The following is a 27,117-nucleotide window of genomic DNA, read 5'->3' on the forward strand; positions in this document are numbered from 1 at the left end:
AAGAGTTCAGTTGTATTTTATAGTAAATGTTAAGTCAGCTGCTTGCTTCCATGCAGAATTGCTGAGCACGCACAGTGGCTGTTGCACAGCATTTATTATTAGACTATCAGGAAGTTTTCTTATGCAATGTCAGTGAATGGGAGCAATTCAGCTATGAGCCACAAGTACACATCTAAAGACAGGATAGTTCATATCCAAGTCTCTTATAGCATGAGTTCAATAGCCGTTCAAAAGGTACGAGTAAGTTCTTGTGGATCCAGGGATTGATGTTCGACAGCTAAAATTCTAAATAACAAGAATGATAGAGAAGAGGAGCAATCCATAGGCTGCAGCCATTGGTTGAAAGATCAGTACCAGTCCACTCAAAGCTATTCTCAGAGCTATCAGAAGAACAAGGAGTGTACATTTTCTAGTGTAATATTCTGGGAGGTGTATTTAATTAGCATAAATTACATGGTATGAATTTTAGACAAAATTGTCGAACAATAGGAATTTTTGTGTGTTGGAACACAGAAACGTACATGGCTGCTCTTGGAGGCATCTGGCCTTTTGATTTCATCCTTAGACACAGGGTGAGTTGCTTTGTGTTCGGGAAGCACAAGGCTTTCTGTAAACATTGAAAAGGAGTACTTGTGGCACCTTAGAGACTAACAAATTTATTAGAGCATAAGCTTTCATGAGCTATGCTCTAATAAATTTGTTAGTCTCTAAGGTGTCACAAGTACTCCTTTTCTTTTTGCGAATACAGACTAACACGGCTGCTACTCTGAAACCTGTAAACATTGAGATTACATTTGATAGCTAGAAGTTTGGGATAGAGTCATAGAAGTGTAGGACTGGAAGGGACCTCAGTAAGTCTTCTAGTCCAGTCCCCTGCACTCAAGGCAGGACTATGTAATAACTAGACCATTCCTGATGGGTGTTTGTCTAAACTGTTCTTAAAAACCTCCAATGACAGATTGCACAACCTCCCTAGACAATTTGTTCGAGTGCTTAACCACCTTGACAGTTAAGAAGTTTTTCCTACTGTCCAACCTAAATGTCCCTTGCTGCAGTTTAAGCCCATTGCTTCTTGTCCTATCCTCAGAGATGAAGAACAACAATTTTTCACCCTTCTCCTTGTAACAAACAACCTTCTATGTACTTGAGAACTGTTATCATGTACCCCCCCCCCCAAGCCTTCTCTTCTCCAGATTTAAACAAACCCAGTTTTTTCAATCTTCCCTCACAGGTCATGTTTTTTAGACCTTTATTCCTTTCTGTTGCTTCGTCTGGACTTTCTCCACTTTGCCCACATCTTTCCTCAAATGTGACACCCAGAGTTGGGGACACTGCTCCAGTTCAGGCTGTAGCAATGCAGAATAGAGTGGAAGAATTTTCTTGTCTTGCTTACAACACTCCTGCTAATACATCCCAGAATGATGTTAGCTTTTTTTTGCAACAGTGTGACACTGTTGACTCGTACAGTATTTAGCTTGTGATCTACTGTAACTCCCACATGACTTTCCACAGTACTCCTTCCTACACAGTCATTTCCCATTTTTTATGTGTGCAACTTATTGTTCTTTCCTAAGTGGAGTTCTTTGCATTTGTCCTTATTGAATTTCACTTATTTACATCAGACCGTTACTCCAGTTTGTCCAGATCACTTTGAATTTTAATCCTGCCTTTTAAAGCACTTGCAACCCTTTCCAGGTTGGTATCGTCCACAAACTTAAGTGTATTTTTTATGCCATTGTCTAAATCATTGATGCAGATATTGAATAGAACTGGACCCAGGACTGATCGCGGCAGGACCCCTCTCAATATGTCCTTCCAGCTTGACTGTGAACCATGGATAACTACGCTCTGGGAACAGTTTTACAACCATTTGGGATACTCATTTTTCATACTTATAAGTCACTTAATAACAGAACTTTAAAAATAATACTTCTCCAAAAAACATATGTACAAGAAATGAGAAAATCATTAAATGGATACCTGGATAGTTAGAAGAATGAGTCTTTGACCTCAAGGTTATTAGTTAGTCTCTCAGGGCAGTTGTTATAGACGTTTCTCTATCTCGGCTGTCAGATGGCCTGTTTGAAGCAAGTTGATATTTCAGTCCACTTTATGGTGGATAGATAGCCCCATAATACAGCCATCACTAGAGTTGTCCCCTTGCCAGAGGCTTACTGGAGACCTATGCAGACTGCAATGTTCTCCCCACAGAGGTGGTTCCTGCAGATCAGAGATGAATCTCACTGGCAGAGATTAGTGTCGAGACATCTACGCTCCAGTCTGTGCTGTACCTTTTCTTTGAGTACATAGGACCTCAGCTTTCAGAAGGCTATTAGTTCAGCACCTTTACCACCAAGAAATTAATGTCTTTATTTTAAAAAAAAAATTCTTCACATTTATATCATCCTAGTTGAGGCTCTTGATGTCTTGTTTCTAAGAAGTAAGGAGCGTACATGTAGGGTTCGCTTCGCTTATCCCTTGTATGTAGCCTCTACTGGCTTGAAACATGTCAGCTCTTAAAGAACAACAACAGTGCAGATTAGTTTCGGTCAGGAAATAGAGTTCCATATCTGGTGGAAAATAATATATCCAAAAAGTATTTCTGAAGTAAACACTGTGCCGTAAGAGGATTCCACTTGATTAATATTAGACTTTATTTTACTGTGTTGTAAATCTTTTGGCCAGAGGGAATACACAACAGGCCACAAATCCTCAACAAGTAACTTTCAGTTACATGGATAAAATAAACTCTAAAGCCAACCTCCTCTATGCACTTATATAAAGTTCTGGAAGTTGTTCCATATGTGGGTTTTCAGAGGGCTATGAATACGAAGGCACTCTAGGCATTAAGTTAGGGATAGAGTACAACTGCTTACTGGCTGTACTGAACATTGGGTTCAACTAAAGTGAATAGCATTTTCTCTTATCTTGCACTCTGCATCAGTTTAATGTGTTTAAAGTTTAAACACAGTTTAAAGGCTAACCAATGTACTGTGTTTTTAGGGGTATTTTTCTGAGAAGTTGTTTGTCATCTTATTGTGCAATGCCAGGATTGTTTTCCTTAACATTAGGAAATTATTTTGCAGAACATAATTCATGCTGTTTGGAAGTGCTGTTTTTCCTAAAACAAGGCGGAGCTGCATATCTGGTGACATGGCAGACAGGCTTCGGGGACAGGCGAACTCAGCATAGGGATGCAGTAGTGCCATTCTGCCAGCATTTACAAGGGGAAATCGCCTTCTAATATGTACTCCCTTAGGAGTTGTTTCTGCTGGGCTTACAGCACCTTTATGCAGTTGGAGCAGCATGAAGGATTCACAATGGAAGAAAGAATCCAGCTTTGTAAATGCAAACACTTGAGAGAAGAAAAGCCCAACATCTATTTTTCATGTTAGAGCGGTTAATGAGCAACATGTTGCATTATTCTCCTTTACAAAAAGATTAACATCTAGGGAGGTGAAGGCAGAGTTTATTCAGAAAAATTACTGGCAAATGAGTTATTTTGCTGTCTTCCCTGTCCGGAAACACCAGGCTGAGGCACCCACTATCTTTCACCTGCTGATAACAGTAATGGTTTGTTAACCCCTCTTTGTGTGGGAATGTTCAGGAACCATGTGCGGCTTCTGAGTTACAGTGCATATGTCCCTTGTCATCCTAGCCAGAACTTTGAAAATGAAATACACTGTGTATTAACTTCTTCTGCTGAGCTTTCTGCTTCATATGAAGTGATGGGTTTAGGATTCTGTAAATGATTATGGGCAATACAGAAATTCTAGAGCTAGTTCAGACATTTGGCTGTTTCAAAAAAAATTTTTTTTTGCCGTATATCAGCTCTGTAGCCTTGATTAAAAACCTTTCTGACATGACTGCCTGCCAGGCTTTTTAAAATCCTTCTCTGGTCTGTTGTGTACTTCATGCATTATCTTTTAAATCCCACTACATGACTGTGTGTGGATTTTAACCCCACCTACTTCAGGATTTGAACTCATGATTTTAGGGGAATTTAATATTTAATTTTGATATGTAGAGTGCTGGGTGGCAGCAGTTTCTTGAATTAGGTGGATGTGTGTAATATCTTGATTTTTGTTGTTGAAGCTGGTTCCCTCTGAGTTTGGAGAGGGGGTGTGATGTTTTCAAAGTCCATTTTAAAAACATAAGCATTTTAGTATTACATTTTCATTGCATCTCGACAAGTAACCAGAGTGGATTGATTTAAATTAGCAATTGATTTTAATCTTGTTTTGCATTTGTGCTATTTTGTTGGTTTTCAAAAGAGAGGCTTAGTCTCTTTTGGTTAAAACATGTTGACATATAAGCAAATATAGCCTTTACACTAAATTTGGTTCTTTTTTGCTAACTAAGAGGGTATATATCTATGCATATTTATTTAAAGCTGTATAATAGCTTAACATACATTTATTCAGATTAATTTCTTCATTTTTGGTTAGAAAATGAATGATGCATCACAACATTACTAAATGATTTTTTTTACTCATCATTCGTCATGCTACATTTGGATGGTAACTGAAATTCAGTTCAAAATGCATAATAGCATTTTCAAATTGTTTTTAATAGCTAAAATAAAACTACCTCAAATGTACTGGATACAGAAACATGTTTCTATCAATATGTTTTGTATTTAAAACCGATTTATTAAACAGAAGTATTAATGGTTAGTGAATTGAACTGATTGTTTACAGTCACTGTGTCCTTTAAAATTTTAGAGCAAGTAGGTCTCATGCACTCGCATCTCATTTCTCTTTGTAGAGTGGAAAAGGAAAACAAGCTTTCCTGCTTTTTCAGCTCCCGGTCTGTTTCTCAACATTGAGAACCAGTCATTGAACTGAACTAGTGAAACTAAAATGAAGAGCATATTGTCTCTGCACCTGTACAAAGGGCTATTGCTGTCGAAAGTTGGTTTAGCACTTCACAAAACTCTGGTTCGTAGCCAGTGACTTCCACCAGTACAGTGGTTTGACTTTCTTTTGAACTTTGGCAGCAGACTTGTAGTGCTTGAATATTGCTTTTAATTTAATTTAATTAATAGATGATAGTAAGTTTAGGGTTTAATAGGTTCTTAAAATTTCAAATTTTATATTCATTTGTAAAGAGATTTAAATCCAGTTTTTAAAAAAAATCACTGATTTTTATGCTCCTTGCAGATAACTCTTTGAAATGCTGTCCTCTTATTTTATGTAACTAAATCACTGTTTCTGGCCCATATGATTGCATGAATTATATCACAGGAACAACAGCTTGTAAATGTGGAAAATCCAGTCGGGTCCCTGGGCTAGAACAAGCGGCTGTCATACTTCATGTAGGCTTGCCATATTGAAAAAATAAATCTGTTACCTCCCTTCCTGTGTGTAGGATACCAGGTCTATCATTTTATTCCATTCAGCTAGTCAGACTGGATTAGCACATAGTCAAACATCAATTACTGTGGAACGTAGGTGTACACACTGGTGTCTTCAATCTTATACTATAGAAACTATCTTTGTTTTCCCTTCCATTCTAGGTTCAGAGGCTGTAGCCATGAATAATAAAGGCTTTCGGCGAGGGAGTTTCCAGAGCAGCACCAGTGATGAAGACATGGTGGAGATAGCAGGAGGAGCTCTGGATTTCTCCATCACAGATGATGATCCCCCGCTGGATAGAGAGATGTTGGGAGGTAATGCTCATGTTGCCATCTCCATTAAATTCTTCATCACTACAATCTTTATATAGATTTCAGGTTAATGTGTACTACTTCGTTGGACTGTCGCAAGAGTCGGTTTCTTGATGTAGTGGCCAGGTTGTTGTGTAAGGGCCATATGCTTTGCTGTCACACTCCTATTGTGACCTCAACACAATTCTCTACACTGCAGTATTTTCATCTGGGTGGCTTTCTGTACAGGTTGCTGTAGTACTATATAGCAGCCAAGCGTGCACTCACCTGCTTCCATTGGCTTCTGTCACTATAAGTAAACAGTGACTGAATTAGGTCTTAGGTGCAGCACAAACTAGAAATAGCCGAGTGTTTCTTTAAAAGAGAAGGTAAGATAGACTACAGAAGGTAGACTAGTGACTATTTGTAGGAGAGAAGCTAGGGCATCTCCCCATCACAGTAAACGATCTAATCCTGGCTGTGCACATGTAGTAAATTGTCATACAGGGGAAAGCATTTTCTCTTCTCAATATATTTTTCTGTTTGCATGATTGTTTAGTATATACAATAAGTTAGCCTGCACTCTTTTTCTGTGTCTTCAAGGACTTTTTTTTGCCTCCCCACAGTCCTTTATAGGCACTTCACATGTCACTAGGGCAAGCAAACAATTAATCAGTGGCTTGAGGCAGCCTGGTGTATGAGTAAAAGCAAACGTGATCCTTGGGACAGTTATGGCCCAGAAGCTTTATTATACATAATCGTTCAGCCCCCATCCAAAGATCTTGGCTGCCGTTCTTTAAAAAGCAGCTATTATTTGAGGCACTCTTAAATATCAGCAAAGCCATCTGCTTTTGTTTACTGATTTTTATATGTTGAAAATTGGGAAGTTGCCCTCTATCTTGTTCAACTGATAAGTACAATGTACCTTTCACCCAAGGTGAAGTGACTCATTAAAAGAGTTTGCATGTAGTCTGCATTGCTACAGTGCAGCCACTTCCGTAAATAAAGGTGTTTTGAGGTTCATCGATTTATAGAATGTGGAATAATGAACAAGGAGAAGAGGGACCCTGTCTATAGGGGACTTGTTAGAGAGAGCACTTAGAATACTCTTGGGACCTCCATAGCAAAAAGATGTGCACAAATTGGAGGGGAATTAGAGAAGAGCCACAAAAATGATAAAGTGGATGAAGAGACTTGAAAGATAAAATTCAATATATTTTGACTGATCAAAAGCTAAAGGAAATGGGGTATAATGGCCTATAAGTATTTAAAGGGGCAAAATGACAGGGAGGGAGAAGAATTGTTCAGGATAGTTGACTGGGATATAAGTAAGAGTAGGGAGACTGAGCCAAGGAAAATTTAAGTTCTTCAGAAAATATCTGAACAGGGAAATCTATTAGCTTGTGCAGTCCCTGTTCCTGATGTCTTTTAAAACTGGTCTGAACAAAGGACTCGAATACAACTGTGGGGACCATACTGATACTGACTAGAGGGATTGTCTAGATCAGTGACTTCCAAACTTTTCCAGTCATGTCTTCCTTTTAGACCATCAATATTTTCCATTACCTCCTCCCATGGGGACATAAGAATTTGCCATACTAGATTAGATCCAGGGACTGTCTAGCCAGTACCTTATCTCCGACAGTGGCCAGCATCAGATGTTTCAGGGGAAGGTTTAAAAATCCCACAGTAGGCAGATGTGGCGTAATCTGCCCTATGAAGGTTTCAAAATCATCCCGATTACAATTAAACTCTGAAGCATGAGATGTTACATTCTTTCCAAAACTTGTATTATCTATAACTCTGGATACTCTTGTTTCCCATGTAAATATTCAGTCCATTTTTTAATCTTGCTGAATTCTTTGTCTCTAACATACAGTGGCAACGAGTTCTATAGTCCATGCATTGTGTGAAAAAGTATTCCATTTTATGTTTTGAATTTGCCACCTTTTAATTTAATTGAATGGCCCCTTCATTTTTGTTGCAAGACTGGAAGAATAGAAAGTGTTTGTTTGATGCACCACCTCTGTATCGTCCATTATTTTATTTACTTTTATCATGGCTCCTCTTATCTCCTTACTAAAGTAAACAATACCATTTCTTTCAAGCACTCTTCATATAAATATTTCAATGTCTCTAATCATTCTTGTCACTTCTCTGTATCTTTCCTAATTCTGCTATATCCTTGGAGTAATCAGAATAGAATTCCAGGAGAAGGTGTACTATTGATTTATATTATGGCATTATATTTTCCATATTCTCAATCTTGTTCTGTAATCCTCAATCCCCAGTTCCTTACCCCACAACCTAGCTCTTGTATAGCACTCTTCATCAGTAGATCTCAGTGTGTTACAGTGGTTCCTTCTGATCTTAGGGCTTGTCTACATTACCCGCTGGATCGACGGGCAGCGATCGATCCAGTGGGGGTCGATTTATCGCATCTAGTCTACACGTGATAAATCGACCGCCGAGCGCTCTCCCATCGACTCCGGTACTCCACCAGGGCAAGAGGCGCAGGCGGAGTCGACAGGAGAGCGTCAGCTGTCGACTTACCGCAATGAAGACATCATGGTAAGTAGATCTAAGTATGTCGAGTTCAGCTACATTATTCACGTAGCTGAAGTTGTGTAACTTAGATCTCTCCTCCCCTCCCCCCCCGGGTAGACTGGGGCCTTAGAAACTATAAATCTGTGAACTAGGCCTCATGTCTTTTGTGCTATTCATGAATCCATGACTATATGTCTTCATAATGAGGACTATAACAGCATACTTATGTTGGCATAGCCCCATAGTGTAGACACAACCTACCAACAGAGAGGTTTTTTTCTGTTGGTGCTGGAATACCTTCTCCCCAAATGAAGTTAGCTATGTTGACAGAAGCTGTCTTCTGTCACCATAGCTGTGTCTACACTGCAGATTTTGTTGGCATAGCTGTGGGTCAGAGAGAGGGGTTTTTTTCACACCCTGTACTGACATAGCTATGCCAATATAATTTTTCTGTGTAGACCAGGCCTAACTTGTAGTTCAGAATCTTCTGTCTAATGTTACTGTCCTTCAAGGTGGATATGCACACTTATCATGCAGCATAGACTTCATCTCACCCACTGGTGTAAAACTATAATATCTCATTATACGGTAACTTTTTGTCTTTTGTTTTGAGAGTCAGACTACCAGATATGTCAGTTTTCAAAAGCATCAAAAATGACGTGGGATAAAAACTCAGGCTATCAAATTTGCTTTAAGGACTATATTAGATGCACTTTTGGTGACATGTTCAGAATTTTAAAATATAAAATTTTCTACCAAGGTTGGTAGTGGATTTATAGGTACCTTTAACTGATTACTAACATTTTACAAACCAGCATGTTTTGCCAATGGACTTGTAAACACTGCTTCTTTCTTGTATCTGGGTGCTGTTCCATCTATGGCCATACTTAGATTTCAGCAGAGTTCAAAAATGAGTAACTCTTTTTAACTACCTCTTGCAGAGCTAATTGAATGCCTCTCAATTATATTCTGTCCAGTTGGGTCCAATTCAGAAAAAAGAAGGTAGCAGGAATAAAAATATTGTAATGCTTGAGATGCGAGCGGCTTTTTTCCCCCTGGCTTTCCTGCTCACTGACAGAGATGGTCAGCTGTAACTACTGTTTGGGGTTTTTTTTTTTTTTCCCACTTAAAGGAGTTGGCTTTTACACAAACCACAACTGGGTGGAAAACCACACAAAGTTAATGGAAACACTTTAAAGAGGGTGTCATTGAGACTTATATTTGCTTAGAGTTTGGGATTAACTTTAAAATGTCCTTTAATGTTCCCAAAATGTTTTTCTTAGTGAGCCTTTTCTTCTCCTTCCATGTGTCCCAGATTGAGCAGTATCTGGTGTTTTCTCTGTGTGCTGATAGTTTCCTCAACTCATTTTGCCCATTGTGCATCTCCCATGTACCAGTGTATGGCAGCACAGGGGGAAGTGGATAAACTGTGTTTTCTTCTTCGATCTCCTAATAAAAAAACAAAAACAAAAAAAACAAACAAAGCCAGTCCATGTAGCAGCTGTCTGGGTACACAAACAGCAGTATGGCCAAATTCCTTGGGATTTTTCCTGGCTAATGTCCCTTCTAGAGCTGGGCAGGAAACCACATTAAAGTACGCTATAAAACTTTTAATGCAAGACAGAATGGTCTGTGTGGACACTTAGTGCATGGCAGGCTAATGTGAGGTGGATTTAAATCCCGGTCTGTTGCAAACTAAATGTTGTTTTTGTGTAGACAGGTCCAAAGGATGTGGTGAGAAATCTTATGATATTTTGATAACCGTACATAAAAATAAACTGTATAGTAGATACAGGAAAGATGTTTAGTAACAGGGCCATCTTCAGGCAGCAGCAGAAATACTTCACCTTGTTCAGCTTTTTGTTACATCTGTCAGATAATCTAGACCTTGATTTCCTCACTCTTCCCATTGACGGACACTTCTTCCCTATTAAATAAATAAGCATTTTTTTAATTCATGGAATCCAGTCTGCACTGACCTCATGTTTGATGGTAGCCAAGTTCTTCAGCATGATAAAATTGTATTGTTATTAACTCTTACCATTTTATTGAGAGTCTTCTAATTGGAAGAATGTAAGAGCTGCCTTATTGGACCAGATCATATATTCTTGCCCAGTATCCTGTTTCTGGCAGTGGCTGGTACCAGAGCTTCACAGGGAGTGTACTGAATAGAGCAACTCTAGAATGATCCACCTGTGTCTTCCTTCCCAGCTTCTGGTAGAGTGGTTTAAGGTCTCCCCATGTGTGGGGTTGCATCCCTGATCATCTTGGCTAATAGCCATTGATGGATCTATCCTCCGTGAAATTCTGTAGTTCTTTTTTGAACCCAGTTATACTTTTGGCCTTCACAACATCCTGTGGCAATGAGTTCCACAGGTTAGTTGTGCGTAGTGTTGTTCGTCTTCATCTTCTTCGTATTAAATCTGCTGTCTGTTGATTTCATTGGGTGATCCCTGGTTTTTGTATTGTGTGAAAGGGTAAATAGCACTTCCCTATCACTTTTTCCACACCATTCATTGTTATAGGCTTCTCTTATCTACCTTTAATCAACTGTTTTCAGATGAACAGCCCTAATCTTTTTAGTCTCTCCTTCTTTTGATAGTCCTTGTTGCCTTTCTCTGAACCTTTTGTATTTCTTCTACATTTTTTTTTGAGCTGGGGCAACCAGATCTGGCCACAGTATTCAAGATGTGAGTGTACCATGGATTTATATAGTGGAATTATAATATATTCTGTCTTAATTTCTATCCCTTTCCTAATAGTTCCTAACATACTGTTAGTCTTTTAGAACGCTGCCACTTGTTGAGCAGTTGTTTTCAGAGAACTATCTGTGGTGATTCCCAAGATCTCTTTCTTGGGTGATTACTGCTAATTTAAACCCATTGTGTATATATATAGTTGGGATTGTTTTTTCTGTGTGCATTTCTTTGCACTTATCAATGTTGAATTTCATCTGCCAGTTTTGTTGCTCATTGAGGAGGAGTTGTAGCCATGTCAGTCCTAGGATATTGGTGAGACAAGGTGGGTGAGGCAGTATCTTTGATTGAACCACCTTCTGCTGGTGAGAGAGACAAGCTTTCGAGCTACTCGGAGCGCTTCTTCAGGTCTGGGAAAGGTACTCAGTGTTGCAGCTAAATACAAGATTGAACAGATAGTTTAGCATAAGTAGTTAAGGGACCATTCAAGGTGAAGTGGCCAGTTAACACATCCCTAATCATAGGACAAAAAGGGGGTTAGAGGGTTACAGATCGTTGTAATAACCCATAAATCCAGTGTCTTTATTAAGACCATGATTTTTAGTATCTAACATTTTATTGCCCAGTCACCTAGTTCTGTGAGATTCCTCTGTAGGTCCCCGAGTCTGCTTTGGACTTAACTGTCTTTAATTATTTTGTATGGTGACAAGTATCAGGGGGTAGCTGTGTTGTTTTTGTGGATACAGACTAACAAGGAGTCCGGTGGCACCTTCAAGACTAACAGATTTATTTGAGCATAAGCTTTTGTGCATCTGAAGAAGTGGGGTTTTACCCATGAAAGCTTATGCTCAAATAAATCTGTTAGTTTTTAAGGTGCCACTGGACTCCTTGTTGTTTTAATTATTTTGTATTATCTGCAAACTTTGCCACTTCGCTGTTCGCTCCCTCTTCCAGATCATTAATAATTATGTTGAACAGTACAGATCTCTGGGGGCGCTTTGCTGTTCATCTCTCTCCATTATGAAAACTGATAATTCATTCCTACCTTTTTTGTTTTCTATCTTTCAGTTGGTTACTGATCCATGAAAGGAACTTCCCTCTTATCCTAGGGCAATATAATTTTCTTAAGAGCTTTTGTTGAGGGACCTCGTCGAAGGCTTTCTGAAAATCCAAGTACACTATATTGACTGGATCACTCTCATCCACATACTTATTGACTCCCTCAAAGTACTGTAATTGATGCGGCATTACTTCCCTTTACAAAAGCTATGTTGACTCTTCCTGGACATAAAGAAAAGGAGGACTTGTGGTACCTTAGAGACTAACAAATTTATTTGAGCATAAGCTTTCGTGAGCTACAGCTCACTTCATTGGCTGCATTCAGTGGAAAATACTTCAGTTCTTTACAATAGTTTCTTCCAGTTTGTCTGGTACTGAAGTTAGGCTTATCGGCCTGTAATTTCCAGGATCACCTGTGGAGCCCTTTTTAAAAATTGGCATTACATTAACTACTTTTCAGTCATCTAGTACAGAGACTGATTTCAGTAACATAGGTTACATGTCACAGTTAGTAGTTATGCAGTTTCGAATTTGAGTTCCTTCAGAACTCTTGGGTGAATAGCATCTGGTCCTGGTGACCTGTTGTTGTTCAGTTAATCAGTTGTTCTAAAACCCTCTTCTTATTGACATATATATTTGGGATAGTACTTTGGATTCGTCACCTAAATAGAATAGCTCTGATGTGGCATGCTCTGCGCTGAAGATCGATGTGAAGAACTCAGTTAGCTTCTATGCAATGGCCTTGTCTTCCTTGAGTGTTTCTTTAGCACCTTTTGTCAGTTAGTGGCTTCTCTTTCACCAGCAGAAGTTGGTCCAATAAAAAGATATTACATCACCCACCTTGTTTCTCTAATGTCCTGGGACCAACACAGGTATGAAGACGCTACAAACAACAATGAAACAAAACAGAAAGGCAGTTATGTTGCTGTGAAAAGGCAGAACTGAAATGGAATGTTTCTTTCCCACTGATTTCAAAGGGAGGAAACATTCAATATTGAGTTGTTTCTGCAGCAAGATTCAGCAAGTATTTAATATTTATGGAGGAGAAAGTGGGTAAATGCAGTTTGGTTCTCAGTTGGTCCTTGTACGGAGTTAATGTGGATGGTAAATGTAATTGTCTAAGTTTATGCGAATATTAGCAATTTGCCTGGAATGGTACTCAATTGTCCTCTTCCCTATTTAATTAATAGGAAAATTTACTTTCCATCTGTTTCATCATTTTATGGGAACATGGCTGCTTCTATGAGGAAAGCTCAATGGGATCAATCGCTTAGTGAAATATTGAAGTTTCCATAGGTATATCTTTAATATTAGTTTTGGATGTGTGTATATAACATGAAAATATAGGACACGTAATGTGGTATAAATGTGGTGTTAGCACTCATTTGGTGTGACCTGACTGGAGCACTGAATGACTTTTAACTGCTTATTTTCTAGTATTTTGTAGCTTGTGTAGATGGGATGAGGAGTTTAGCAACTTTAACTCTAGGCCAGGATAGCACATACAATACATATATACATAGAAACTATGTGCATTTATTTATACATTCCACCAATAATATATAGATATAATTATTTGGGGAAACATATAAATAATAAATGCACATGGTTTTCATGAAACTACCTAGGTTCTTATATAACCATCGCTACAGGAAATCAGGTGCTAAGATACTAATAAGAATTCTTAAATCTGGACTGTGTTCTTAACATGGAAAGAAATAAAGCAGTCACCAAGAGGGGATTTTAAATATTTTGGTGATTGTTAATCTTACTAGCTTGTCCACTGAATTCAGGATTTTTTTTTGTTTAGGAATACAGTAAGATGTTTGGGCACCAGGTATATAACCTACCCTCTAAAACTGCAACAGCAGTACATATCTTTGTGAGCTAGGAGTCTTAATTATTGAAACTCTGTCTTAGCAAACAATCACTTGCAGATAGTGGAGAATGCGACAACATGCTCAGAATCGAGCAGTGGTGATTATAATGTACTTTACCCTGAACTCTGTGCTGGCTGCCTGTAAAGTGATGAGCTGTTGTGTTTTAAAGCTGCTTAATTTAGAATCTAACTGGTATATCTTCTCTGATACTACATGTCTTTTTAGGGGTCTACTATTGCAAATTACATTGGCAAGTGAAGAGATTTTTTGCTATGGCAATTCCTACGGTGAAGAATTTATCCCAAATATCTGCTTTAGGTCATCCTTCCCCTTTCTTTTATACATATAAAAACACTGGAATCACCTTTTTTTTTTTTTTCCTCCCTTCCCCCCAGAGGCGTTTTAGTTATATGTAGGACCTATACTAGTATCACATTTATTATTTAATTTGCAATACTGAATTGGAACAAGGCATTTCTAGCAGTTTTTTAAAAGGCAAGTTTACATTTGAGGCATAAACATCTTGATGGAAAAAACAAAACTTAGATTCAAAATGTTTCAGAAGTAGAATACTGTTATGAGCTGGTCAAAACCTTGTTATGGGTTGTGTTAAATCTCTTTAAGCAGATGTGTGAATGAGACCTCCATTTAAATCCATAGTAAGAGGCAGGGGCCACACCTAAAACAGTCTAATAATCTGCCCAAACTAGCACCAGGTGGGCAAACTGTTTGCCTGGGTTTAGTGACCAGGTGGGTAGGTGTGAGAGCACGTGCACACACACACGCAGAGAAAGAGAGCCTGGAGGAACAGCTGAAAGCGTGTGGCTGCCCTGGAAGAAACCAGGAGAGTGTTTTGGGTTGGGATGCAGGCTGAAAAGACTGCTCTTGGTGCTGTGAGCTAAAGAAAGGCTAGTCTACACTACACAGTTAGGTTGACATAAGAATGCTTATGTCAACTTAATTATGTCAGTGTCTACACTACAGCCTTCCTCCTGCCGATGTAAGTGCCCTACTACACTGACATAATAACTACTCCTCCAAAAGAAGTGTAAGGCATATCTCGGTGTAGTTAGGGCGACACAGTGTCTGTGTACACACTGCGCCCCTTACCTTGGCTTTTAGCTGTCTTGTCAATTTCACAGCAGGAGCTGTGAAATTGACAAGAAAGCCAGGCTGCTAGAGAACCAGCTCCCCCAGAGAGCTGGGCGGCTGGACCCCTCTCCCTGGTGGCTTACCCTGGCAGCCCTGCCTGGGAGCTGGGGCCAGAAGCCCCAGCAGCTTCAGTGAACTGTGAAATTGACAAGGCTGCCCAGCTCCCAGCGGGGAGCAGGCACTGGGGCTGAGAAGCAGGGGCAGCTGGACCCTAATCCCCAGGGTTGAGAAGCTCTGGGTTGTTTCCCTTGGCTCCTGGTGAGGAGTAAGGGTGGGGGCAGCCAAATGGGAACTCCAGAGCCTGTGTGGCAGCCACGCTCCTGGCAGGGAGTTGCCAGCGGAGCGGAGAGACCAGGCTCTCCGCTCCCCCACATGTCCCTTCTTAGGTTGGTGGAAGCGCTCCTGGTGAGGTTGCGTACCACTGTTCCAAGGAGGAGAGCATGGACCTGCACCACTGCAGTAATTACTGCAGTGGCTGCAAGTCGACTTAATGTAGGTCTACTTACATTTCTAGTGTCACATACCCAAAGCTGTTTCCTGCTCCTAAGTTCCATCTGTGTTCAGAGAGTCAGGACTTCTGCATGTTCTATTGTAAACAAGCAAAACTGCATCCGCGAAATACATGGCAACCACCAGTTTCCACTCCCACCCACAAAGCCCCAAACTTTGACTAACCACTCAGGTTGCAAAAGGGCAGAAAATCTGTTAGTTTGTCAGATTTAAGGTTTCTAATGCTGCACTAGCTATGTCACCAAGAAGTGATTCAGTGATTATATAGTTACTCTGACTGCAGTTCTGTGACCTGAGTGAATCCTGTAACTTCCAATTTGGACTTTTGCCCAGGACTAAAGAGAAATGAGCCACATTCTCCTTGATTACCCACTCTGGCAGTGAAGTTATGCTTGAACTGTAACTTCTACATTTGTTCTTCAGAAGAACCCACAGACACATTCAGTTGTGCCAACTTCTAACAGCGTTTCTCACACCCTGTGGCAAGTCTAATTAATCTAAGCTGTTGTTCGCACCCTGGCAGCTGTGCTAGCCTGGCGGGGAGAGGGTTAGATTTGGAATGCTACATATTTCTGTCTGCCTCTAATACTCCATTCATCTTGCCTCCCTAAGTGCTGGATGAATCCAGAAGAAAGCAACATGGATTTTAATCTTAACCCTTTGGCTAACGGTGGTTGTTGCAGCCTCCTGGGACAGGGCAGTAGAATACAATTTTTCTTTGATGTCTTCCAAGGGGATGCACTGACAGTGTTATGCTCTGTTTATCAGTACATGAGTCAGCATGAGGTTGCCCATGCCAGATGTGAAACTAGATCTAGTAGCTTTAGTTTGATTCATTAGTTTGCATGTGAAATGCCAGCCGCTCTCTGTCCCCGTACACTAGTCTATTGGCTCTTGTCTCATAAGCTTGTTGGGATAGTGATGCAAGCATGCTGTGTTTGAGTAGGAAATCTGAGGATGTGACATGAGTGCACTTAGGACACAGACATGCCTGTTCACTTCAGAACAAAAGTGCAAAAACAAACAAAAACACCCTAGTGCCTTGATGGTCTGTATTAGGTTGCTGAGGAGGAAAGGTGGGATTTTTTCTATGGTTTGGAGGGTTGCTTGCTTTTCAGTGGGAGAAAGTTGGTCTTTAAGGTGGGCTGCTGTTAAATTTTGAGCCCCCCGAGAGTTTCGGAGAGATGCTTATATGGATAACAAGAATTTCCAGAGTGATAATAGCAAGGAATTCTGAAAGGGATAGAAATCCTGCTGCAGATAGTAAGGAATTCTGAAAGGGATAGAAATCCTGCTGCAGATAAATTCTAATGGGGGTTAGGAAGAAATTTCCCCTCCAAGCAGATTATTTCATCAATGGCCTTCCGCAAGTCGTCTTGCACTTTCCTCTGAAGCAATTGGTGCCAGCTGTTGCTGGAAACAGGGCACTGGGCTAGATGGATATCTGGTCTGATTCAGTATCTAAGGGTGAAATCCTGACCCCTTAGATATCAATGGCAAAACTCCCATTGTCTACAGTAGGGCCAGGATTTCACCCTGAGTTTCTTCAGTGGTTTGGGGAATATAACTACAGTACCTTCTTGAAGTAGAATGTATCCAACTGCGTGCAGATATGGTTGCCCCATCTCAAAAAAGATACATTAGAATTGGAAAAGGGACATGGAACAGCTTCCGTATGAGGAGAGATTAATAAGACTGGGACTTTTAAGCTTGGAAAAGAGATGACTAAGAGGGAATATGATTGAGGTCTATAAAATCATGACTGGTGTGTAGAAAGTAAATAAGGAAGTGATATTTATGCCTTCTCATAACACAAGAACTAGGGGTCATCAAATGAAATGAATAGGCAGCAGGTTTAAAATGTACAGTCAACCTGTGGAACTCTTTGCCAGAGGATGTTGTGAAGACCAAGACTATAACAGGGTTTAAAAAAACAAAACAAAAAACAAAAAAAACTAGATAAATTCATGGAGGATAGGTCCATCAATGGCTATTAGCCAGGATGGGCAGGGATGGTATTCCTAGCCTTTGTTTGCCAGAAGCTGGGAGTGAGCAACAGGGGATGGATCACTTGATTACCTGTTCTGTTCATTCCCTCTGGGGCACCTGGCATTGGCCACTGGTGGAAGACAGGTTACTGAGCTAGATGGACTTTTGGTCTGACCCAGTATGGCCATTCTTATGTATTTTTGATATTTCTCTTGGGCCAGATATAAAACTAATCACAATGTTCTATGAGCCATTTTTTAGTAGATCATCCAGTGACTGCATGGCAGAACATTGGGTAAAATATCTTAGGCAGAGCTTGCACACACTGATCCATGCATATATCTGAGTCAAGCAAGGATTTGTGTATTCTACCATGTCTTTTTTTTTTTTTTTTTTTTTTTTTTTTTTTTTGCCTTGATTACCACTAAAGCTGTGATGCTAGGAATATTCTGATTTTGAACAAGTGGCAAAGCTCTTACTTGAATAGACAAAGAGCTTCTGGAGACATAACTGAAGAGGCTGTGTGTGCATCCATGCAGATGACTGTACTTAAGGTGTGCATACTCTAACGGGCCTTTGACCAAGAACACTTTAATGCCAGCTGGCAAGGGAGTTCACCAAAGAATGTCAAGTGAGGTCTTAAATGAAAGTCAGGGTCACACTGGTCATTAATATCCTTGTGAAATGTATGTTAGTTTACAGAAGAGTTTCTTGGTTATGCTAAGTAGAACTTTTAAAGTGTAAGTAGAAATTGGGCTTTTGCCTAAATCTAGGGGAGTGTGGGAAATAGTTTATTCATGTGAGCAAAAGTTAAGAGATAAATTGGAGACAGTACAATGGGAAAGTTGAAGTTAGCAAGGATATGAGCTAAGGTTATGTTGCAAATATGTTTTGGTTATAACTGGTTTTAGCATGGTTTTTTAATGAGCGTTTTAAAGAAGCTTGAATGTTTTTATTAAAATTCTGTTCATATTGATAATATGGGAAAGACGTTGATGTAGATGTTTGTTTAATCAATATGTGATTTAAAGAGTCAATAGAGAGATGGCAGAAATGAGACTATGGTAATGCATAGGCTTAATGTTGATTAGTATGATGATGGATTATAAAAGTATGACAATGGATTATATATTATTATCATTAGTATGATAAAAGGATCATAAGGCCATACTTTCTGTGTCAGTGGACTGATTGCCTGTTGGTACACCATTACATCTCTGAATGTGAGTATAATTGCAGTACCTGTGTAAATGGTAACTGTGTGTTTGCTTAACTAATCATCTTTCTTTTAAATAAAGTTTTGGTTCTATCATTCGAAAGATTATCCAGGGTCATCTGCTAAACTAAATAGTGTGTAACCTACATAGAGGTTTGGCCCTGAGAACTAAGTTTGGTTTATTGCACTCTTAGTTTTAATGATTTAATGCTGATCGGGAACATTTTAAAAGTCTTACAGTGCATAGATACTATGTCAGGAGTTATGTATACTGAAAATGTTAACTTTTGTATCTCAACTGAGGTGGAAAAACAGACAAAATATTTATTCATCTGTCTTTGTTGAGGTTTTTAATTAAGCATTGTAAGCTAATGAAATGGATGTCAATGTACATATTAAGTCAACAGGGGGATGTGAAGTCAACAGGGAATAGTTCACGGGAGAAAAAGCAGTGGGAGTTGTACTGTTTCTGAATACAGATGCACAAGTAACTTTGGGGATATTAGGAGAAGTCACCCCCCCATTCCTGCATCTAGGAAATAAACAGGCAGTGTGTTTTACATTCCTGAAAACAGGATCTAAGTCCTCTTTGGTTGAAGATGCTGCAGAAAACGTTTTATATGAGAGAAGGTTTAAGTTTAGTCTCTTGAAAACATGTTATGATTTTGTTTTATATGTAATCTTTTGTTTCCAATGTCCTTATTCACTATCACTTAAATCTTGAATCTTTTGATAAGTGTATTTTTCGCTCTGAATATATCTCAGTGCTGTGGTATTAAGCGAGGTGCTGATCCTGGATTGAATCATACAAGCTGGTGTGTGCACTGTTGCCTTGGGGACAGCAGACTTGGTATTTCTGGGAGTGTTCAGTGGATAAGGGGTTGGATGCTACAGCGGGAGGCTTCAAAGGGACTGGGGTGCACCTACTGTTAACCAGCAGGGCAAATTAAGTACTGGAACGGCACAGAGGTGGCTGACAAGCTGGTGGTGTCAGAGAGCTGATACCCAGTCAAGCACAAAGGAGTCTCCTTCACATCGGAGGCTGGGGATAATGGAGTGACTCACAGTCCTGGGTACCCCAAGAACCATCACACGCCTCCACTCATTGTTGCAGATTTTGTAAAGTGCAGCAGAAAACTATAGGCTTGGCCTCATTCCTGGGTAAGTACCAATCTTTGTTTGACCAGGCATCACAGTCAGGTATGTCACTTGTATGGCAATGGATTTTGGTTATCCTGACATCTTGTCAAACCCTGCTGTATGCAAAGCATGCTTTTTTAGTTTGGGGTCAGTGAGAACAGAGTGCCCCACAGAGCCTGGAACCAGCGTGGTATCACACAAGACCAAAGCTTACATTCACCAAGGTGTAATGTTTCAGTGCAATAAGAGCAAGGCTGAAATGACACAGGTTATAACTAGCATCTTGGAGCTAGAGAAACGTTATCACTTTCTGTGCATATCTTATGGCAAGATAAGATCACCCATGAGGCTCTGCAAAGAGGTTGCAAAAAGGATTGAATCAATGCTTATAGTAGTGCAGCTTTACTGGACTGGGTACTGTCTCTGTGTGGAATGTCAGGTACCCAAGGAGTGTTGCTTTAACTCTCTTAATGGGCAAAACATCAACTGGTAAACAGGAGAAGAGAGAGGTCCTGAAAAGCATGAAATTGTGAAATAGATATTAACCTGTGGGAAAACTTCAGTGGCAAACAAATCGCATTCGCTAAGCCAAAGTTAGCCATGGTACAGACAGCTTAAAAGCAAGATATGTTGGTCAAGAAGAGGATAAGCCAGCATAGTAAGCCAGCATAGTAGGAAAGAGATGCAACTACCCTGCTGTATCTAACATGTGGAAAGGCCTGTAAATTAGATAATGGAGTCCTTAGCAGTCAGTACTTCAGTATAAGCTCTTGTTAAAATGGCCATCTCTGACCCAAAGGATAATGGATGATATTAATTGGAAGAGAGGTTTGGTTTCCAAGGACTGGAATAGCAGGGATGTTGGGGAATTAGAATTAAGGGGCACAAAAGTATAGTAAGTTTGCCCGAAGTATGCAGCATGTACTTGGCTCTAGCTGCCACAATTAATCACTCATTTTCATAAGCACTAGCTTGCTCTCAGTTTAAAACCAATGAACAATCTCTTCATCTGTTTAGGAGATGGGGTTGACAGTGAAATGTGCAGGCCGTCTTTTTAGTAATGGAGGATCTAATGTCTAGAGGAAAGGAATGAAACCATCTGCTAGCCCTTCTGTGCCCCCGTTCTTCTCCCCCAAAACGAAATTTTGTTTCTACTGTAGCTTTAAAAAGAACAGGAGTACTTGTGGCACCTTAGAGACTAACAAATTTATTAGAGCATAAGCTTTCGTGAGCTATAGCTCACTTCATCACAAAAGCTTATGCTCTAATAAATTTGTTAGTCTCTAAGGTGCCACAAGTACTCCTTTTCTTTTTAAGGATACAGACTAACACGGCTGCTATTCTGAAACCTTACTGTAGCTTTAGTTTCAGCTTCCTTCTGGAGGCTGTTTCCAATGACTGAAAGTTAAATTCTCTAGATGCCAGCTTCCTTTTGTCATTCCTAGTTTGCCCATCGTGAAGGAAGGAATACTGCATCTTTAACCTTCTTCTGTTCAGTTAAAATCCTCCCTCTTTCAAAGGAGGTCCAAGAGTCCGCTCATGTGACTGTCAGCTGGTGACGACATGCTCGGTGCAGAGAGCCCGGCAGTGCTGGAAAGGGAGGAGAATGCAGCAAGTGGCACTGTAAAGGAAGTTACCCCACAGTTCTTTTTACCAATCTCCTGGGGCCAAATGGCCATGAGACAGGGTTCAAAAGGTGTTTCTGTGGAGAGGAAAAAATCCAGTGAGGGTAAGGAGGCTGTTGAAGGGAGTGTATGTCTTGGCTAATTGTATCAACATACTGCAGCTGCTACTAGGGAGCAATGGGTAAACTGCTGGTCATCGTGCTAAAGCTGCAGGTCTGATTTCTCTGCTCCTAAGAAAGGAGGGTGTTTGCAAAGGGCTGAGTGAATATTGGATTTCTGACCTCTAATGGTGTCATACAAATTGCTATAAACAAGTGATTCCTTTCCTTTATGCAAAGCAGTTCTGTTACCAGATTCCCTCTAACAGAGGAAGGTTGGGGCATCCTGGAGAGAACTGTCCCTCCCAAGTGCTGTAACCTTTTTATTGCCACATTAATTGTGCAGTGGACACTGAATGATGCACTGTGTAGATGCACATGCTGCTTTATTTTAAATTAATTTGTCAGGATTGTTCACAGATTGTTTGAAAGAGATTTTAAACCAAGGAAAAGCTAAAACTATAGCATTGACCTATTTTTTGGTGGGTGGGGGGAGAGGGTAAACATGCTAAAATGTCTCTTAAAATGCCTACCTTCTGGCTATAGGGAGTCTTCCTGTTCTCATGTCAGCTGGTGTATTTGGCTGCAGTCTCAAGTACTAATTGCTGATCTAACTGTGCAAATTAGAGAAAGGGAAAACCTGTTTGGTCAACTTGTCCATGCCATGACAGGGCAGGACTGTTCTTCTCCAGTCTTATGGCCTCGCCTTTCTATTTTGGATCTGTCTGTAATTAGTGTAGTGTTTTGATCTGTGAGGAACATGGACAGGAAATGCTGCCCTTTTAAATATTTATTACTGCCAGCCATCTTGTAGTTCAATATTGCTATTGGAAATGTAAGGAAGTTTCTTTTTTATATTGTGTTTAAAGGTGAACGTGTGCATTTTCATGTTCTTGCTGTGCTTTGTCAGGACTCTTGGATCCTGTTTTCCAATGCAAAAATGATTAATTCTCTTAAAGATGCTCGTGTGATGCTCTGGTGAATGAAATTTTCTATCCGTGAAACAGGTGCCGCCTGGAGAGCAGTGCTATGCGCACGCATCCCTGACCCAGACAGGCTAATTCTAGGGGTCCAAATGGAATGGACTATGAAGAGTGAATTTCCTACTTGGCCTTTTAACTGAGACTTCCAACACCCATTGTGGTGATGGTGATAGTGCCTGTAATACATAAGATATCTGCTTGTCTACACAGCAAGTTACTGTGTTGCAAGCTGAGGTGTGAATCTCCAGCACACCAGCTCACTGCGTAATAACATCCTATGTGCACGTTGCTACAGCACATGTGGCTTAGTACGCTAGGCCGTGCTCCAGGATTTTCACTGCAGAGTAGCAGCATCCACATGGAATGTTACTGTGCAGTGAGCTGGTGTGCTGTAGGTTCCCACCCCGGCTTGCTGCACAGTAACTTGCCCTGTAGGCCAGACCTTTATAACTTACCCATGATGCATAGGTATCCCAGGAGTCTCCAAAGAGCAGATGACTTAATCATAACTGAAGTATGCTTACCTAAGGTTTCCTGCAATCCGTTCAGGCTGCATATCATACTCTGCTGTGTGTATTCTTTGTGCTATTGTATTCTGGCTGCTTTGCGGTGATCCTCAGCTGGGAGAAGATTCCGTGGCAGTTAGGAGCTGGGGCATATCCCAGGAGAGCGAATCTGATTGTGTCTTGGAGGGATGTAGACTGAACAATAGCATTTTATTGATCCTTTTCAATCACCTTTCAGCACTGGGAAGGGCTTTATGCTAAGTCAGAATACTGTGGTTTAATAGATGAGCTTTCCCAAGGACCATTGCACTGCTTTTGAAACTGTGGCTCACTTTTATTGAATAGGTTTCAGAGTAGCAGCCATGTTAGTCTGTATTTGCAAAAAGAAAAGGAGGACTTGTGGCACCTTAGAGACTAACAAATTTATTAGAGCATAAGCTTTCGTGAGCTACAGCTCACTTCGTCGGATGCATTTGGTGGAAAAGCCCCTCTGTTTTTTCCACCAAATGCATCCGATGAAGTGAGCTGTAGCTCACGAAAGCTTATGCTCTAATAAATTTGTTAGTCTCTAAGGTGCCACAAGTACTCCTTTTCTTTTTATTGAACAAAAATTAATCCTTTACTGGCAGTCTGAAGTTTTAATTAGCAGAGTTTCCATGAGATTTTAATTTATCTGACTCTCTGGTATCCCCCAAGGATGGCATAGTTAGTTCTCTGTTCACTATTGCTGAACATAGTGACCCCATAAAACTCGTACCAAAGTGTGTACATCAGGGCACTTCCTGGCACATACCTAAATCTATCTCATTGCTTTGCTCTTAAAATTGTGATCTGAAGCCGTTTCATTCTTTGAGTCAATAATAACAGAGCAAAATAACTGCTTACTCCATTACCTGGGGGACATAGCAAGAACAGTTTTCTGGCACTCCACAGATGGTGTCTGGTCACATAGGGTATGTCTACACTGAGATAAAAAACCCATGGCACTGAATCTCAGAGCCTAGCTCAGCTGACTCAGGCTGCAGAGCTACAAATACCAGTGTATACATTTGGGGCTTGGGCTGGAGCCAGGGCTCCAAGACCCTTCCCCCTCATGGGATCTCAAAGCCCAGGCTCCAGCCCAAGTCTGAACATCTACACTACAATATTATAGCTCCAGGAGCCCGAGTCAGCTGACCCAGGTCAGCTGCAGCTGTGCTGCGGGTCTTTTATTGCATTGTAGACAAACCTTTAGTTCAGGTTGTCCTCTGTTCTAGTAGTTAAATAGTATTTAAAGCTAGTAATACATTTTCCTAACATTACTTTTCCAGCAAAGCAATTGCTATAGTTGCCAGAGGGATATTACACAGTTACATGGGGGGAGACTGTCTTTCTATTAAGATTTAGCACTTGCTATTAACATTTGAGAAACCTTGAACTCGAATATTTAAGAGCGTGCACTAGTTTTATTCCTTGTTGTTTTGAAGCTGCTACTGTGATTGGAAGGATAGCCATTTGCATCAGTCACCTAAGTTGCATTATTTTACTTTTTTTTGCTTTCTCCATGTTTGTTTTAGTGCCCTGAGAGAGATGAGGGAGAAGTACTCTTTGGCGTATATTATAGGTGGGATTTCTTTTTTGTGGTATGAAGTATACTTGGGTCATACTGACTGCAGGTAGCTGCATACTAATTGAATGTTATATGAAGGTTATGGTCTGTAGCAGTTGTGTATCAGCTCCAAATGTTAGCAGTTTTTGTCCTTTATTTTCCAGGAGAGGGTAGTGCTTGGGATTTTTGTGGGGGTTATTTAAACAGCAAAGGCTACGAAGGCTGAAACCAGTTTACCCACTCTATTTTTAAGCGGCTGTCCGTCAAGTGTAAAGACAGTGTCACAGACCACAGACAAAGCTAAATCTTTCTTTAATGCTTCCAATGGAAACTGGGTGTGCTCAGCACCTTTGCAGATTGGGCACAGGGGTTTCACAGCGGGCTTACAAAATCTGTGAACATTTCCGGAAAATCTTTAAAATAGTCAGTTTTGTACCAAATGAAAGGAACCAAACGTGTTTGTTAAACATGCTATTCTGCAGTGCTGGACAGGCATGCTACAAGACTCACCTGGTAGTCTTTTTACTGGGGAGGAGGATATCGATTGTGGGGCTGTCTTGAGAACCTGTGGAAAGTGGGTTTGGGAAGATGCTGTAGGTTTGTCTGGTTTGCGGATCATGCTTTTTCTTAAAGTACTCTGTGTAAACTGCCATGCAGTCTGATAAGTACAGTAAATGCATTTGAATGCTTATTTCAGCTGTTGTAATTATCTCCCTCTTTTCCTCTTCTTCCCGCTCCCCTACGTTTTTAAAAAAATCTGATTTTATGATTGTCCAGTAAAAGTGGCTGAACTGATTTCTGAAACCATGGCTTGGCCTATTGATACACACACATTGATGGAAGATTGAGTGAATTTTCTCCTACTGCTACCCTTACTGAACAAAATTAACCAAGAAAAGGAAGGACATAAAGAGAAGAGATTCTTTAATTGCCTATGCTCTAATGCTCAGAGTAACGGACGAGAGGAATTGCAATTGCTCATTTATGAGCATAAATTCTATCTAGCTGGTATTACTGAAACCTGGTGGGATGATTTGCATGATTGGAATGTTAAAATCAATGGTTATATAACCCATTTAAGAAGGATCGAGTGCTGGTGGGAGATGGGGAGGGTAGTGGCACTCTGTCAAAAATGGCATTACTTGTTTCCAAGTCTGATAACTTTGAAGAAAATTATCCTGAATGCTTATGTATCAATGTCATAACAGATAAAAGCACAGTGTTTGCTACAGACCCCACTAGGGAATAGGACGACCACCTCCTTATGCACCTATCTGTAATGTGTAAGGAAAAAAACCTGTATGATCATGGGGGACTTCAATTTGAGTGACATGCTGGAGGTCTCATGCCGTCAGTACTGAAACATCCTTGGAATTTCTAAACCTCCTTGATGATGATTTCCTAACTTAAAAAGTGTTGCAGCCAATATGGGAATTCTGAATTCTGGAACTGATCACTAAAAGTAATCGTAGCTTAGGTACAAGTGATCATGACTTGATCAGTTTATAATGTGCAGGAAGAATAAAGTCCAGAACAGTGAAATAGATATAGATAGATATACTTGGTGCCAATTTCACAAAGCTGAAAACAATTCTGAGCCAAATTAGCTGGGAGGAAGAATTTAATAAGAAAAATATGAATGATAATAATTGGGAATAATTTAAGAACACCTTAGTAGGTGCCCCAAAAGCCCCAATCTGAGAAATAAGGCTATGCTGGTTTTAAAAAAAACAGCTTGCTTTAGGGAAAAAGTGAAGGTCGCTGTAAAATATAAAAGTAAAATAACAAATGGAAGAAAGGGGAAGTTGATAGTAATGAATATTAATCAGAAGTTAGGAATTGTAGAAAATTGATAAGGGAAATGTAGGGACACAAGAAGAAATTGATGACCAGCAGAGTTAAGGACAATAAGGAGTTTTTAAAATATGTTAGAAACAGAGAGAATCCTGACAATGGCACTGGTCCATTACTAGATAGAAATGGTAGAATTAGAAATAATGTAGAAAAGGCAGAAGTGTTCAATAAATATTTCTGTTCAGTATTTGGGGAAAAAGCAGATGATTTAGTCTTCTCATATGATGATGATATATTTTTCCATTTCACAAGTATCTCTAGAAGATGTTAAACAAAAACTACTAAAGTTAAACATTTTAAAATCAGCAGGTCCGGATAACTTGCCTCCAAGAGTTTTGAAAGAGTTGGCTGAGAAACTTGTTGGAGCATTAATGCTGATTTTCAATAAATCTTAGAGCACTGGGGAAATTCCAGAAGACCGGATGATAGCTAATGTGCCAGTTTTTACAAAGGTTAAACTGGATGACTTGGGTAATTATAGGCCTGTCAGCTTAATTTTGATGCTGGGCAAGATAATGGAGTGGCTAAAACAAAACTCAATAAATAAAAAATTGAAGGAGGGTAATGTAATAGAAATCAACATGAGTTCATGGGAAAATGCATCCTGTCAAACTAATTTTACCTATT

At 40.0% G+C, this 27,117-nt stretch overlaps 1 protein-coding gene across 4 annotated transcripts in view; it reads left to right on the forward strand.

The window, feature by feature from the left end:
* LOC119861230 (H(+)/Cl(-) exchange transporter 5) overlaps positions 1–27,117 on the forward strand; it is an 87,718-nt gene that overhangs the window by 33,764 nt on the left and 26,837 nt on the right. For 3 of the 4 annotated variants that reach the window (XM_038416059.2, XM_038416060.2, XM_043492170.1), the window contains one exon: positions 5,519–5,671. In XM_038416059.2, coding sequence (XP_038271987.1) covers positions 5,519–5,671 — 153 coding nt within the window. Of the gene's footprint in view, positions 1–5,518; positions 5,672–21,527; positions 21,566–27,117 lie in introns of those variants that run through there. The other variant, XM_038416063.2, reaches the window with a different exon arrangement.

Source organism: Dermochelys coriacea, chromosome 9, assembly GCF_009764565.3.
Source record: "Dermochelys coriacea isolate rDerCor1 chromosome 9, rDerCor1.pri.v4, whole genome shotgun sequence".
NCBI classification, from domain to species: domain Eukaryota; kingdom Metazoa; phylum Chordata; order Testudines; family Dermochelyidae; genus Dermochelys; species Dermochelys coriacea.